The sequence below is a fragment of the Phaenicophaeus curvirostris genome, chromosome 4 (assembly GCF_032191515.1).
Source record: "Phaenicophaeus curvirostris isolate KB17595 chromosome 4, BPBGC_Pcur_1.0, whole genome shotgun sequence".
NCBI classification, from domain to species: Eukaryota; Metazoa; Chordata; class Aves; order Cuculiformes; family Cuculidae; genus Phaenicophaeus; species Phaenicophaeus curvirostris.
In genome coordinates this window covers 1,133,468-1,147,625 of record NC_091395.1, presented here as the reverse complement: position 1 = coordinate 1,147,625, position 14,158 = coordinate 1,133,468, and the positions used below count along the sequence as shown (strand labels likewise).

At 42.5% G+C, this 14,158-nt stretch overlaps 1 protein-coding gene across 1 annotated transcript; it reads left to right on the top strand.

Moving 5' to 3' along the window:
- The first annotated feature begins 415 nt into the window (after nucleotides 1–415).
- ALB (albumin) lies at nucleotides 416–13,099 on the top strand. The gene is made up of 15 exons (XM_069855033.1): nucleotides 416–572; nucleotides 1,603–1,663; nucleotides 2,484–2,616; nucleotides 3,414–3,628; nucleotides 4,274–4,406; nucleotides 5,740–5,837; nucleotides 6,955–7,084; nucleotides 7,940–8,154; nucleotides 8,682–8,814; nucleotides 9,598–9,695; nucleotides 9,856–9,994; nucleotides 10,506–10,729; nucleotides 11,315–11,447; nucleotides 12,612–12,668; nucleotides 12,906–13,099. The coding sequence occupies exons 1-14, from the start codon at nucleotides 488–490 to the stop codon at nucleotides 12,660–12,662; spliced, it is 1,848 nt and encodes a 615-aa protein (XP_069711134.1). The 5' UTR covers nucleotides 416–487; the 3' UTR covers nucleotides 12,663–12,668; nucleotides 12,906–13,099.
- Nucleotides 13,100–14,158: the final 1,059 nt, after the last annotated feature.

Genomic DNA, 14,158 nt, shown 5'->3' with positions numbered 1-14,158 from the left:
TTGTCAAGTCATTTTCAATTCTGATTCTCTAACTACAAGCAGGTATGAGCACTGAGTACTGCCTGGGTGAATTATTACTGTACGATACCAACATGCTTTGCTTTTGGACAAACACAAGCAAAAAAACCCCAAACCCACGGCTATAGGATTAGATGATGACTTTTTTGTCTGATGCCTTGAACTCTGTGTTTGTCATTTGATAAGGAACTTTACGCAAAACTTTTATCTATTTGGGTGCTGGAGGGTTCAACCTTTTCTGGACAAAAAGGCCCAGAGGAGCACATAATAAACAAATAATATCAAATTCATTTTTGGCAAGGACAGGCCAAGTTTTGTAATCTTCCTCAGGCCAAGTGGAAATCTACAGATGCCAGCTCTGCGGTTAATATTTTACAGGCACGGGCAGTAAACGGTATATAAGAAAACGCTTTCCCTTCAATCTTCCTAGCATTTCTGAGCTATTTAGCTCACATCAAAATCTGCAACCATGAAGTGGGTAACATTAATTTCATTTATTTTCCTCTTTAGTTCTGCTACATCCAGGAATCTGCAAAGAGCTGCTCGAGATGCAGGTAAGAAAGGGGTCATTGGCTATCTTTGCAGCCTTTGTTAGAGCAATGTAAAGACTTGAATGCAGTTTTTGCAAGCTTGATCCAAAGAGATAAGGAAAATTTGGCTCACTTGAGAAGAAACTAAATGGAGAAGTGATGAGGAGGTGGATAGGACACTCCAGATAGCTCAGCTTAATGGGATGAGTCAGTTTGGTGGTATCCCTCTGCTGTGTAGTGCATGGACAGATACAGATTATTCAGAATCTGCTACTTCCCAGCAGTGTGCTTTTGAAAGTGCTGTCTTTGGAATGGTAGTTTGTAAGCGAGCTCCTCACCAATTAAAGGCAACGGCTTTCACATGAGTGCATAACAAGATCCTCAAATCTACATTAGGCAGAACTACAACCCATATTTATCGCAGTCAGGGCCAAGTGAAGGCATTCATCTGCTTTCCTTGAAGAGCACAGATAATATGCATTGGGAGGAACAAGAAGATGAATTTGTCAAGCTAGTAATTGTGTTCCAAAAGAGAAAACTCTGCTAATGCTTGCTGAAATCAGACTGCAGCTGCAGTCCTTTATTTGTGGGGCAGACCCAATAATAGTTTTAGTTATGCAAAGGATGCATTTACTAACCCTTAACAGTAAGCTACAGCTGTCATTTTGTGCTTACAGAGGTAACTATTACATTAGAATCCTAAACATTACATGCTTGGTTCCTTCTAAAACATGAGCACGAGTAAGAGTTAAGTACCTGCAGACAAATGCGCAAAAGTGGTTGTCTGAGACAACAAAGAGTTCAAGGGGCCTGAGTTCAACTGAAGTACCCAGGGAAGCAGTACAGATTACCTGGGACAGTATCAAAAGGTGGGATTTTGCTAGTGCTCAGCACTAGCCTAGGCTGTTTCAAAGCAATTTCAAAGCTTCCTTAAGCATGGATGACTGCTGAAGGCTTGTCAAAACCTGGCCTGAGGTACCCAGAATATGTTCTTTAAGACAGTAGCACAGCCAATATGACTGTGAGCATCATTGTTCTCTGTTTTTCCTTGCAGACCACAAGAGTGAGATCGCCCATCGCTACAATGATTTGAAGGAAGAGACATTTAAGGCAGTGTAAGTGAATGTTCACCTTGCGTTTTCTGATCCTTTTCCATCTCCATTGATACTGGACAAAGAAGGGAAATGAAAACACACTGTATGAGCTAGTGGAGATGTATTTGTCTTAGTGAAGTGTGGCAGTGAGTCAGCCTTCTTACTGTTAGTATACTAAGTCTACAAGGGTTTTAAGAACTGCAGAAGTCATGATGACTTCATTGCTCTCTGGGAGAAGAACCCCTGCAAACCTTACAGGAAAACCTAAGTTCCTTAAGTGAAAAGAAAATAGGTGTGAGTGATACAGCTCTGATAACAGTAGGATGGAGAGAAGTTGTGCTGGGTTGAGACATTAACACAAGGACCCCAAAAACCAACCCACAACCTCAAAACACAAATCTGTGACAGGTTTTCTGAGACAATTCAATTGTTCTCTTTTGAAACTGGTTTGAGGAATGGCAGGGGGCCCCAACAGGAACATTACTCATTCTGAAAAGAGGCAGCCTGAGGATGATTTGTGACAATGGCAAACCCCCACTTAGTTTATGGCATTCACAAATACGCTGGTAAGAGTGGCTGAAAACTCGAATCAGTCTTTTCTGGTTTGTTTGTAATTTGTTAATTAAGCCTTTTTTTCTTGGAAAGTGAGGTGAAAAACACACTTCAGAAAGGAGGTGCAAAGAGGAAGGTTATGGGACCTGATGCTACGCCCATCCTGGTGCTCTCTTTCAGCATTTGAGCATGCCATTCGAACAAACAACTTGACATCCAGCAGCATCTTTGAAATTATTGCTTGTTATGTGTCTTATCAATGTGTTCCAAAATGTGCTCTGTGTTTCAGGACCCTGATCACCTTTGCCCAGTATCTCCAGAGATGCTCTTACGAAAGCCTGTCTAAGCTGACGAAGGACATTGTTGATCTGGCACATACGTGTGTGGCTAACAAGGATGCCCCTGACTGCTCCAAGTCCCTGGTAGGCAGGAAACCTTTTGGTGTTGTGTTTCTCCTCATTCTATGCAGCTACCAGAATCATCCTCTGTGAGGATTTGGGCCTGATCCTTTCTGGTGTTGCTGTTGTCATTGGCCAGTGCTCAGAGTTTAGTCTCGTTTTTGCCAGATTTGGAACTTCTGCCTTTCAGAAGTACCTAAATGATCTGTAGAGCCACAAAATTGGAGCCCAAACACAACACTTGGGCACATTAAGTTTAGCTTTGCCTGGAAATAGGCATTAGCATTTAGTACAAATAGCCCAGCTGTAAAATACAGGCATAATTCTGTGTATAAATGTGACCAAAGTGTGTGGGGTTTCACACAGGGACAACTTGAAAAAAGGTGGTGTGCTTATTTAAGATACTGCAAGGAGTTTTAAGAAAAATCCTCTAAGATCAGGTAACTAAAGAAGCTTGCAGGCACGCGAGATCTCTGGATGTCCAGCAAGTTCAGCCTGGATCTTTGAAAAGCCAGGTGCCTGTGTGCTCGCAAGCTCTGATGTTTGGACCGAACAACACGACTACATTAGTTCTCCCTGAGGGTTTCCCAAGCTGATCATCAGGTAGCATATAAAATCCTGCTTCAGTCTTAAAATTCAGTTTAGTCATAGTCAAACTTAATCAAATTGAGTTGAAAACAATATGTTATTCCAATTTATGGTCTAAATCTTATCTTAAAAGTGTATTTACTTTTCAGTCTGGGTTTTCTTTCATAGATAACTAGAATGTACACTGCATGTTCTATAAATGTCAATTCTGACCCTTAGCATCTCCCTTACAGCCCACCATTTTCCTGGATAAAATCTGCCAAGTAGAAAAGCTCCGTGACTCCTATGGTGCCATGGCTGACTGCTGCAGCAAACCCGATCCCGAAAGGAATGACTGTTTCTTGTCATTTAAAGTGTCCCAACCAGACTTCATTCAGCCATACCAAAGACCAGCTGCTGACGTAATCTGCAAGGAGTACCAGGACAACCGAGTGTCTTTACTGGGACAGTAAGAAAAATGGCCATTTTGTACTGTTTCAGTATTAAGTGGTGCAGTAGAAGGGTGCCCAAGCTACACGGTATGTGTGGGCGTGCAGGACATCTGAAGAAGCTGCAGATATTTAACCTCATATCTGCAAATTGGAAACAGTTGCTCAATCATTAAATATCCAAAGCTCTGATCGCATTTTTTCATTCCATGCTAGAGCAGCCTTTTCTATTAAAAAAAATAGCCTTTAACTGATCATACTTTATAAATCCTAGGGGATGTTTTTATTCCCAAAACCCCCAGAAAACCCACAGTGTTTTCAATATTGGTTTAATAATTTACTCACTCCATCTTTCTGCTATCCTCATTGTAGTTGGAAAGGTTGAAGAAAGGTAACAGTACAAAAATATTCAATAACATCTTGGCAAAATGGCCACAGATTAATTTTTCACACTCAAAATCAGGATTTTCAAGTATCTGACAACACGTTTTAAAATACAATATGTACATCTAAGCTCACAAACAAAGAGTTCATCCTCAGTAGACATTACGTTGGGAAAGCAGATTACCCTTCTAAACTAGACGTAGTAGTTACAGAAGCTGTAAGGGGTTTAAGGTTGCTGTTGTAGTAGGAATGTGTAACTGATGTTTTCCTTTTCCTTATAGTTTCATCTACACCGTTGCAAGAAGAAACCCCTTCCTGTATGCCCCAACAATCCTCGGCCTGGCTGCTGATTATGAACATGCCCTTCAACACTGTTGCAAAGAGAGCGATATTGAAGCTTGCGTGAATGAAAAGGTATGTCTCTTGTGATCTTAGCAGCAGCTCTTTTTAAAGTGAGAAGCAGCTTTAAAATCCAGTGTTAAATTATGGTTTATGATTCCAAAATTGTGCTTTTGCTTTGTGGGTTTCAGTAAACATCTTTAATGTGGCTTCATAGAAACTAAAATGGTCAAAACCCTCACATTTTGGGGTTTTTTTAAGAGAATACAAAAGAATCAAGCTGTAAGTTAAGCTTGTCATTTTGTCCCTTGGCTAACATCAGGGAGCTATGAGTATTGCGCAGATGCACTGAAGACAAAGAACATGTAGCGCTTGGGATTTATCATCTGTGGTAAACTGTGGTGAGAAGGCTTGCTGCTGAAGAAGTAGTAAAGGGAAAGACAGATCTCACTCAGCAGCCTAACATGCCAGCACCACATCTGATGTGTAGGTGCATGGGAGGTCTCTCCTATTCTTCCCCTGCTTGTTTCCCAAGCAAATGGAGGGAAAGGAGTGAGAAAGGGGTAGAATTTTCCTGTTCATACAAATCTTTGCATTAAGAACTTACGGAGAAGGGTCAGGATTAATTACATGATCGTCTCATGAATCAATACCAGGTGACTTACACAGAGCTTGGCTATAGAATGGGATGGACCTCACAGCCCATCCAGTGCCACCCCCTGCCATGGGCAGGGACACCTCCTACTGGATCAGGGGCTCCAAGCCCCATCCAGCCTGGCCTTGAACCCCTCCAGGGATGGGGCAGCCACCACTGCTCTGGGCAGCCTGGGCCAGGGCCTCCCCACCCTCATTGTGAAGAATTTGTTAGCAATGTCTAATCTATCTCTTTCCAGCTCCATTTTAGAGTCATTCTCCCTCATCCTGTTGCTACATGCCCTTGTAAAAAGTCCCTCCACAGCTTTCTTGTGGTGTCCTTCAGGTACTGGAAGGGGTTGAGAAAACTGAAGCCAAGATTTCACGCAAACCTTAATAATCACACGAGCCAAACTTTTCCTTTGTCTCAAGCTCAGCCCCATTGACTTTTGCATAACTGCTGTGGTGCTTTGAAAGACAACCTGGGCTCTGTTGAAGGCATGAGTTTTGAATGAAATTGAAGTATTTAGCAAACAACAGTGTGTCTGTAGAAGAGCTGTACCGTGCTGTAAGGCATAGCATATGGACTGAAGGTTAAATACTGGATTGCAAGTGGGTTAGGACTGCCCAAGGAATCCTCAGTTTGCTTGGGTTTTCATCAGCACTAACTGGACCAGAACTTGCTCTTCCTGAAGGGGGATTATCAGATCTGCCTTTGTCTCAGTCCATTATACATAATCAGTTTAATATGACAGTGTGCACCCTGTTATTGTAGGCAGCTGCCATAAAAGAAAAAGCCAAGAAAATCAGTGTGAAGCAGCAGTACGCTTGTGGAATCCTCAAGAAGTTTGGAGACCGAACCTTCCAAGCAAAGTAAGCTCCACTCAGTTTTTTTATAAGAAGTAACCTAAACCTGAAGCTACTCAAGAGGGAAATATCAACATGTATATTATTTACTTCTAACTGCTGAATCTGAACACTGCACTCATGGTGCTTCCCAGCATACTTTTGGCTGAGGACCATTGTCCAACAGACTTTCAATGCTAGGATGACAGTGATTCCTTAGCCTGTTTATTTAGATGTAGGATCTAATTCTGGTCGAGTTTCTGCATTAAGACTAGACACAAAATCCCAAATACAAGCAAGAACCCTCATTTCCAAATTCGAATTTGGAATTCCAATTACTTGCTCTCTGTGTCTGTTTTGAAGATCCATTTGGGTTTTGACTGGTTTTTGACAAAGCTTTTAAGGCCCTTGAGAAATTTAATGTACTCCTAGTGCTCCAGTACAGTGCTGAGCTCTACTAATTAAACGGCAAATATGTTGTCCACTCCCGTATCACCCAGGAAATCCATTAAGTGATTGTACAGAGCCCAGTCAAGGGTATAGTTGGTACAATTCCAATGTGAATCTCCAGTGAGCTGAAAACTGAGCTCCTGAACTGGGAGGGCGATAGCGAGCTTTAGGAAAAAGATCAGCCATGAGAGTTAGAGAGAAATGAAACTGTCTGTAGAACCAACCCAGGAGATGCTGAGAGATTCAGAAAGACTTGTGCGATGAATAAACAGATGGCCTGCCCATGTACAGACAACCACTTTCATCCTGTGGCTAGTCTAACACACTAACACTGACGAGGACTACCTCACTAGAACTAGTCAGCTTTAATTTAGAGGTTTAATTAAGACTACATACGCCTATGCTAACCAACCTAGAAATGCTTCACAGACACTCAAGTGCGACAGGGAATTCTGGGGTGTGATCCTTACATGGTCAGCTCAAGCAGAGCAGAAGAATCACAGACCTGTTTCTTTCTGGGTTCCTGGTGCAGGTGTTGATGCTCATTTGTTGCAGCCACCAGAAATTAAAAGAGAAAATGAAGGGCTATTTTCTTGAAATAATGCTGATCTACACTACGATAAGTGTTAATGACTTAAAAGGTTCTGTTCAATATGGAGCTTTAAAATAAGTGTATTTTTTCTCTTTCACCTAGCAAACTTGCTCGCCTGAGCCAGAAATACCCCAAGGCTCCATTCCCAGAGCTTGTTAAACTTGTACAGGAAGTAAAGGGTGTCTACGAGGAGTGCTGCTCAGGAGACATGATAGAGTGTATGGACGACAGGGTAAGCCAGAAATGTTTACCTACTTGAAAACTGTTTCAGACAACAATAATTTGTGCACCTCTTAGGTCACAGTCCAGGGAACTTGTGCTGAACACTGCTACGAGATTCCCCAGGCCCCAAATCACCCATGGCCAGCTCAGCTGGCTCTTACCGGAATGAGGTTTTGGATCGGTTCTGGAGCCAGCTCTTTATGGTCATGAGGGCAAGAAGCTGTTGCTTACTTTATAGCACATCTTTGGGTGAAGTCCAAACATTGATCAGGGAGACTGATGGTACTCACTTCAAATCAATCTTAGACAAAGCAGAGGCAAAAAGGGCACATTTTTTTGGCTGTCCTGTTGTCTGTACTGCCATTATTCCAGCTTTCCCGTAGTGCCAAGGAACTCTTGAGAACATCTTGCATGGGGGGATTAGCAAAACCGTGCAGTAGTGGCAGGATTTAAATGTTGCCTGTCTGGCTGGAACTTTGGCACAGTTTTTAAATGAGCTGTGGGGAGTTTCTCATTTTGTCCTTTGTCAGAGCTGGACACCTGACTGGACTTACAAGATCAATCTGGCATCCCTGTGACAAACCACTTGATGACCTTCCGTGGCTTTCCAGAGTTTGTCTTCTCAAACTTTAAGATCAGGGAGGGAATGGCATTTAAGATCAGGGAGGGAACATCATGCTCAACACACACTGGACATGCCCACTCCTCTGATTATTCGTTTTTGTATGGAGACAGTGTTTCCTTAGAAAAGTTCTAAGTGCGAATGAATGGAGAGGGAAGAGTCTGAAAAAAGAGAGAGAAGATGAATTAATCTATCTCTAAATTATCATTTCATAGCTGGTCTGATAATGTTTTAATTTTACAGGCAGAGATTATGGACTACGTGTGCTCTAAACAAGATGTTTTCTCAAGCAAAATCAAAGACTGCTGTGAGAAGCCCATTGTGGAACGAAGCCAGTGCATCATGGAGGCAGAATTTGATGACAAACCTGAAGATCTTCCCTCACTTGTTGAAAAATACATCGAAAATAAGGAAGTGTGCAAAAGCTATGAGGCAGGCCATGACAAGTTCATGTCAGAGTAAGTAGTGCGAACAGCACGTGTGCTTGTATTTCAACATTCCGGCAAATGATCCTCTGTCTTTTCTGGACTATGGCCTTTTGCACCACTGGAAAAACTGTCCTCTTGGGCATTTCAGGTGCCTATGGAGAAAAGGGATAACCCCACAGAGTAACTAATGCAGCTTCGACCCGAGTTGAACCCCTAGTTTCTCATTCATGCTTTGTGACTTCTACTACTTATCAAAGCTGCATTTATCAGTGCCTCTCTTCTATTTGAGGGCTTTGTGCATCCCCACATACATCATCTGCTTAAGAAGTACTGTCCTGGGGACCTATTTAGTTCCTCTCACCTTGGCCCTGTCAGCAGACCAAAATCATTGGAATGACCAAAAAATGCTACTAAATGAAGCAAACAGCATTCCAAGCTCATTGTCCACCTTACTTGGTCTCACCTGAGGAACTGTTATCGTCAGTTGCTGTGTTGTGCATCAAGAAAGCATCTTGCTGTTCAGGAGCTCTAATTCTGCCAGCTTGTGTGTCTTTCAGGTTTCTATATGAATACTCACGAAGACACCCCGAGTTCTCCACACAGCTGCTTCTGAGAGTTGCGAAGGGATATGAAACGCTCATGGAAAAGTGCTGCAAAACAGACAACCCTGCCGAGTGCTACCGAAATGCTGTAAGCGCAATGTTTGTTTGCAGATAACTAGAGTGCTTGGTCGGTACCTATCATGAAACGATTGGGTTGGGAAGCTCCTATGGAAGAGCAGGCAGAAAGCATTTTGAGGGACTTGTCCCAGGGGAAGTTAGTGTTCTGATGGGAGATGAAGCACTCCAGGGCCCATGGCAAGGAGACATTTGTCTTAGATCAAAAAGTAACTCCGTCAGTCACCTCACAAAATCTCAGACCAGTATCACTCAACTGCTGAATGCCTCAGTCTCTTAGAAGTGTTTCTGCTTGTGCTAAGGAAGATGATTAATAGCTGGTTGGTGGAATTACCCTGTGGGCTCCACTGCTTAAGCTGAACATGGCTGCTCATGGATCATGGTGGGAACCAGCTGACACAGAGATGCCTAGACTTAGGTCTCCTCATCTTCAAGCAAATCACACACAGCATAAGCTGAGTCACTGCCAAGGGCTAGAAAGAGGATGTTCTCCTCACAAGCCTACCAAAAAAACCCATTGCCTAGAAAGGGAGTCCAATGGGTAATTAATTTAATTTAAAAAAACAACAAGATTTTTTAAATGTCACAGAAATTCTGCTAGAACTTAAGGTTCTCATGAGAATCAAGTCTTGCCCCTGCCACTCAGGCTCTACAGAATTGGTTGGCCTTGCAAAAGAGGTTTAGATCTCTGATCTTGCAGCTAAGAAGGTTTAGAAGAGGTCAAAAGGTATATTTGAAGGACCATTACTAGGATGTCCTGCCCTAACATTACTCATCAATTTATACTTCTTTGCAGCAAGAGGAATTGAACAAACACATCCAAGAAACTCAGGATGTTGTGAAGACAAACTGTGAGCTTCTCAATACCCAGGGCGAGAAAGAGTTCCTCAAAACGTAAGTACTTTCTGATTAATCTTCTTGAGGGTAAACATTGACAGTGGCTGCTTTGAGCCATATCTGTTTGGTCTTCGCTTCTGTTTTCACTTCAGTGGTTGAGCTCAGTAGAGCATTCTTCAAATGTGAGCTAAGAGCGATTCTTATATGACTCTTTCAGAATCCTGATCCGCTATACTAGGAAAATGCCTCAGGTGTCAACCGATACCATGCTTGAAGTTGGAAAGAAAATGACAGGCGTTGGTACCAAGTGCTGCCAGCTGCCTGAAGACAGACGCATGTCTTGTTCTGAAGGATATGTGAGTACATTTGTTTATTCTCTCGACTCATCTTGGAGATTTCTTCTGTTCTCAAAACCGTTGAGTTCTGGCAAGATAGACTCATGATGGTTTCCCATAAACCCCAAGCTACGCGTCTAACAATTTGAAGTCTGTTCATTTTTAATGGATGCGAGAACCTTATAGCTGTCTGATGGAAGCTGGTGAACATTTGAGCTAAACGTTGCTCTCCCTCAGAAAGCAAAAGTCAGTCAAGTGGGCCTGTGGCAGCTTGCATTTGCAAAGCTAAGCAGTCTCCAAACCCCTTGATTGTAGCCCAGTGGACGGACTGAGAACCCTCACCGGTTAAGAAATGCCCCACTCCAGGAATACCCATTTCTTTTAAGTCTTAAGACCAGGCCATTTCCAAGCAGGTGTTTAGATCTGACAGCTGCCACTTCCAACTATGCTATCGTGATGCAAACGTCACGTATTTCTTCTGTTGTTGTCGAAGGCATAACTCATGTTTGTCTTCCTTTCCTTCTGTTTTCAGCTGAGCATGGTGATCCAGGATATGTGCAGGAGACAGGAGACCACACCTGTAAATGACAATGTGTCCCACTGCTGCAGCGATTCCTACGCTAACAGGAGAACGTGTTTCACTGCCATGGGAGTAGATACCAAATACGTGCCTCCAGCATTTAACCCTGAGATGTTCAACTTTGATGAAAAACTGTGCACTGCTACTCCTGCTGAAAAGGAATTAGGGCAGATGAAGTAAGCTAGCAGAAATGCTTTGTAGAAAAACTTATGACCTGTGATGCCTTGGGGGGAGCGGGGAGGGTGGTGCTGGGGGTGGGCAGAAGAAAGCTACGCAGCTCCCATTTTGTCCTCTGACTGGGTCTTCACCACAGAGAGAAAACTAGGTGCAACTGTGTGTTTGTACTGAGCTTGTCAGTGTGTCAGTGTGTTTCTAACCACATCACGTGGTTTGGAAAAGGCAAATAGGGAATTTTCTTCAAATGAAATTGGGATCTTAGCTGACCAGGTTCATGTAGATCCACTGCCAGTGCAAGTCATTAAGACAACATAAAGATCATTTCTCTAAGTTTCTTCCTACCCGTATCTGAGATAACAAAAAGCTAACAGATGGTTGTGTTGAACTGGGAGTTTGGAGTCACAAGTAGACGAAGACTCCTCTAGGCATGACAAAAGGTGGCCTTCACAGTCCAATCCAGACCATTCTGTGTTTCTAAAAAAACTATCCTCATAAATGAGCTGTACCTGCATAGAGTGAGGTATTCAAAGTTGGGAAATCAAACTACAAGTAGCATTAACTCTGTGTTGTGGCTTCCTTTTCAGATTGCTGGTCAACCTCATTAAACGCAAGCCCCAGATGACAGAAGAACAAATCAACACAATTGGTGGAGGTTTCACTGCCATGGTAGACAAGTGCTGCAAGCGATCAGACATTGATACATGCTTTGGGGAAGAGGTATGTCCTAGCTCCTATTAAAAAAAAAAAAGATTAAAAAAAAACATAAAACACCTACAGGAAACTAGAAAATCACTAGGAAACCATGCACTAGAACATTGATTCTGCAAACTGCTATGGTTCCTTGTCCCTGTGCCTTCACAGTAAGCCTGCCTGCAGAGCACAGCATGTTTTGACTGCACAGGTTTACAGTCACAGATTGTAGCCACTGAACAGTTCCACGTGGAAAGGCTGTCTGGAGCTAAACTAGTCCAGTAATCTGCTCAAAGCTCAGCTGAGATCTTGATTAGATGAGTTTCTTTAGGGCCTTGTCTGGAAAGGTTGAATATCTACAATCTGCAGGTGAAAATCATGTATGTGCAGAATTTAAACTGTCTCTAGCATACATCAACTTCCTTTTGCGCTACAGATCCCTATAGAACTCTGAAGGATTGTCAGTAAGCAGGGCATCTTGATCAATCGACGGAGCTGCCTAATAGAGAGATATTGAGGCCCTGCTCTGGTAGGAGGTGTCCCTGCCCTTGGCAGGGTGGTGGAACTGGGTGGGCTTTGAGGTCCCTTCTAACCATTCCACGATTCTATGATTAGCAGGAGGGAGTCTGGCTGATTATGTCCTACAGTCATCCCATTCTTAAACTCATCAACCACAAATACATTCATGTGTTTAACATTTACCTGTCTTTGAAATAACCACAGGAGAAGTTTATCTGTAGCCGTATTACTGGGCAGGCACAAAGCAGTTACAGGGAATACAAGTGACAGTTTACACAGCAACCTTAAAACACAGAACTGTGTTACTGATACCCTAAAGTGCTTATCGATTGAATCCCTTTTTATCTCTAACCAAAGTATTGCACAGGTAAATATATTAGGAAGACTTAGGAAATATTTGTCTCTAACTCACCTTGAAAGTTTACTTTATACCTTTGCAAAATTGGAGATTGGACAAGATGACCTTCATGGTCCCTTCCAACCAAAACCTTCCATGATTCTATGAAGAATACCCAACATACAGGAGTGCACAGATTCTAAGGATAGGAAGTGCCATTGGAATTATCCTTTGAACACAGACACAAGTTTAAGTTTATAGAAGTTCTTGCTCAATCCCTACATGCTTTGTTCCTCTGGTTTCTCTCTCATGGCTGTTTGTATTCCTTTTTCTAGGGTGCAAACCTTATCGTCCAGAGCAGAGCCACATTAGGAATCGGCGCGTAACACGTGGTAGGTGACAGCAACAATGCTTGTATATCGCATCATCCATCTACCTACCCCTCCCTCTCTGCCCACCCTCCCACCCATTCTTCTCCTTCAGCTCAAAGAAGCATCAAGCTTCCCTTGACCCACCAGAGTTTGCTTAGAAAAAGCAAACCTTCTGCCACTGCACGGCATACAGAAAGCTGAAGCACTGCTAGTGTGCTGCCATTTCACAAAGTAACCCTTTCTGTTTCTCTGACCTAGGTTGCCAGTGGGGAAAAATACGAAGAGAAATCCTTTCGTGTAACTTCTCCCACCCTTTACCACTTTTTCCTTTGGTACCGAATGAGTATTTCGTAGATTGTCAGTGTTTTGTCAAACCACATGCTTTCCCAGGAACTTTTCAATCCTATTACTTGGAAAAAAAATGGAGAACAAATAAAAGCTTTATAAGTGTGCATCTGTCCTTGTCTGCTGGTGACTACCATGAGGCAAAGCTCTGCAGTGCTCCCCGTGCAAAACCATTGCTAGAAGTAGTACTTTGGGGCAGGGATTCCACTGGGGTTTTCCTGTTTCTTGCTCTTGGAAAGCAGATGTGAAAGAATAGGAAAGGTGGCAAGATATTTGGATAGACTTCAATACTCTGAGATAATTACAGGTTATTTGACGCTTTCCTTCAGTGATTATAACTAAGACACTGTTCAAGGAACTGCTCACTCTAAATAAGGCGACTCTTATGAAAAGAAAAAGAATCTTTTTAAATCAGCCACAAATCAAGTATCTCTTTGACCATGAAAAGTTGCACAGATCTGATTTTAGACACTTCTTTTTGTGTCTGAAGTTGGTTTTAAAACAGGTTTTGACTTTAGCAATGTCTCTGGAAAAGCCCACCCTTTGAATCATCTCCTAAAAGAGAAATCTTTCAGTTCTAGGCCACTAAAGCAACATGATGTTTCTACTTCTTATTCAGTTTCAGTCCACAAACACAAAGACCCCAAATCTTCTAGAACTTAGCGAGGAACCTTGCATCGTTAGAAGAGCCCTTGCATAATGTGTTTCATAAAGCCAGTTTTCTCAGCCTTGAAACTCTTTGTGCTTATAATTCCTGACCTGGGAATCTTCTCCCAAACCAAACCACTTCTCCCAAAGTGCACAAAGAATGAAACATTCTGAGGCATTGGGTTGAAAACATAAATAACAGAATCAATTTTTTTTATGAATGAAAGGTTTGAATGTTCCTTCACTGCAAATTGTATTGGTTTAGAGACATTCAGGTGACCCAAAGGCATTCACAGACACCTCGTTCAGATTTTAGAGGTTTGTGAATTTGAGCAAGACTCACTCACCAGCTGCAGTTAAACACCTTTTCCCTCAGTTTAAGGGAGCACAAACAGTCACGATAAAGACTGCTCCTGATATCTAATTCACCAGGCAAAGAGCTTGCAGTCATCGCTGCCACTAAAACTGACCAGCTGTCAAACATCATAGTCATATTAATTAGGACAAGTTAGCTTGTC

Bases quoted from the DNA above. Each gene is read 5' to 3' on its own strand.
- ALB (XM_069855033.1), top strand. From the start codon at position 488: ATGAAGTGGGTAACATTAATTTCATTTATTTTCCTCTTTAGTTCTGCT. The intron at 1,664-2,483 runs GTAAGTGAATGT...TCTGTGTTTCAG, and splicing joins GAAGAGACATTTAAGGCAGT to GACCCTGATCACCTTTGCCC. The intron at 11,448-12,611 runs GTATGTCCTAGC...TCCTTTTTCTAG, and splicing joins ATACATGCTTTGGGGAAGAG to GGTGCAAACCTTATCGTCCA.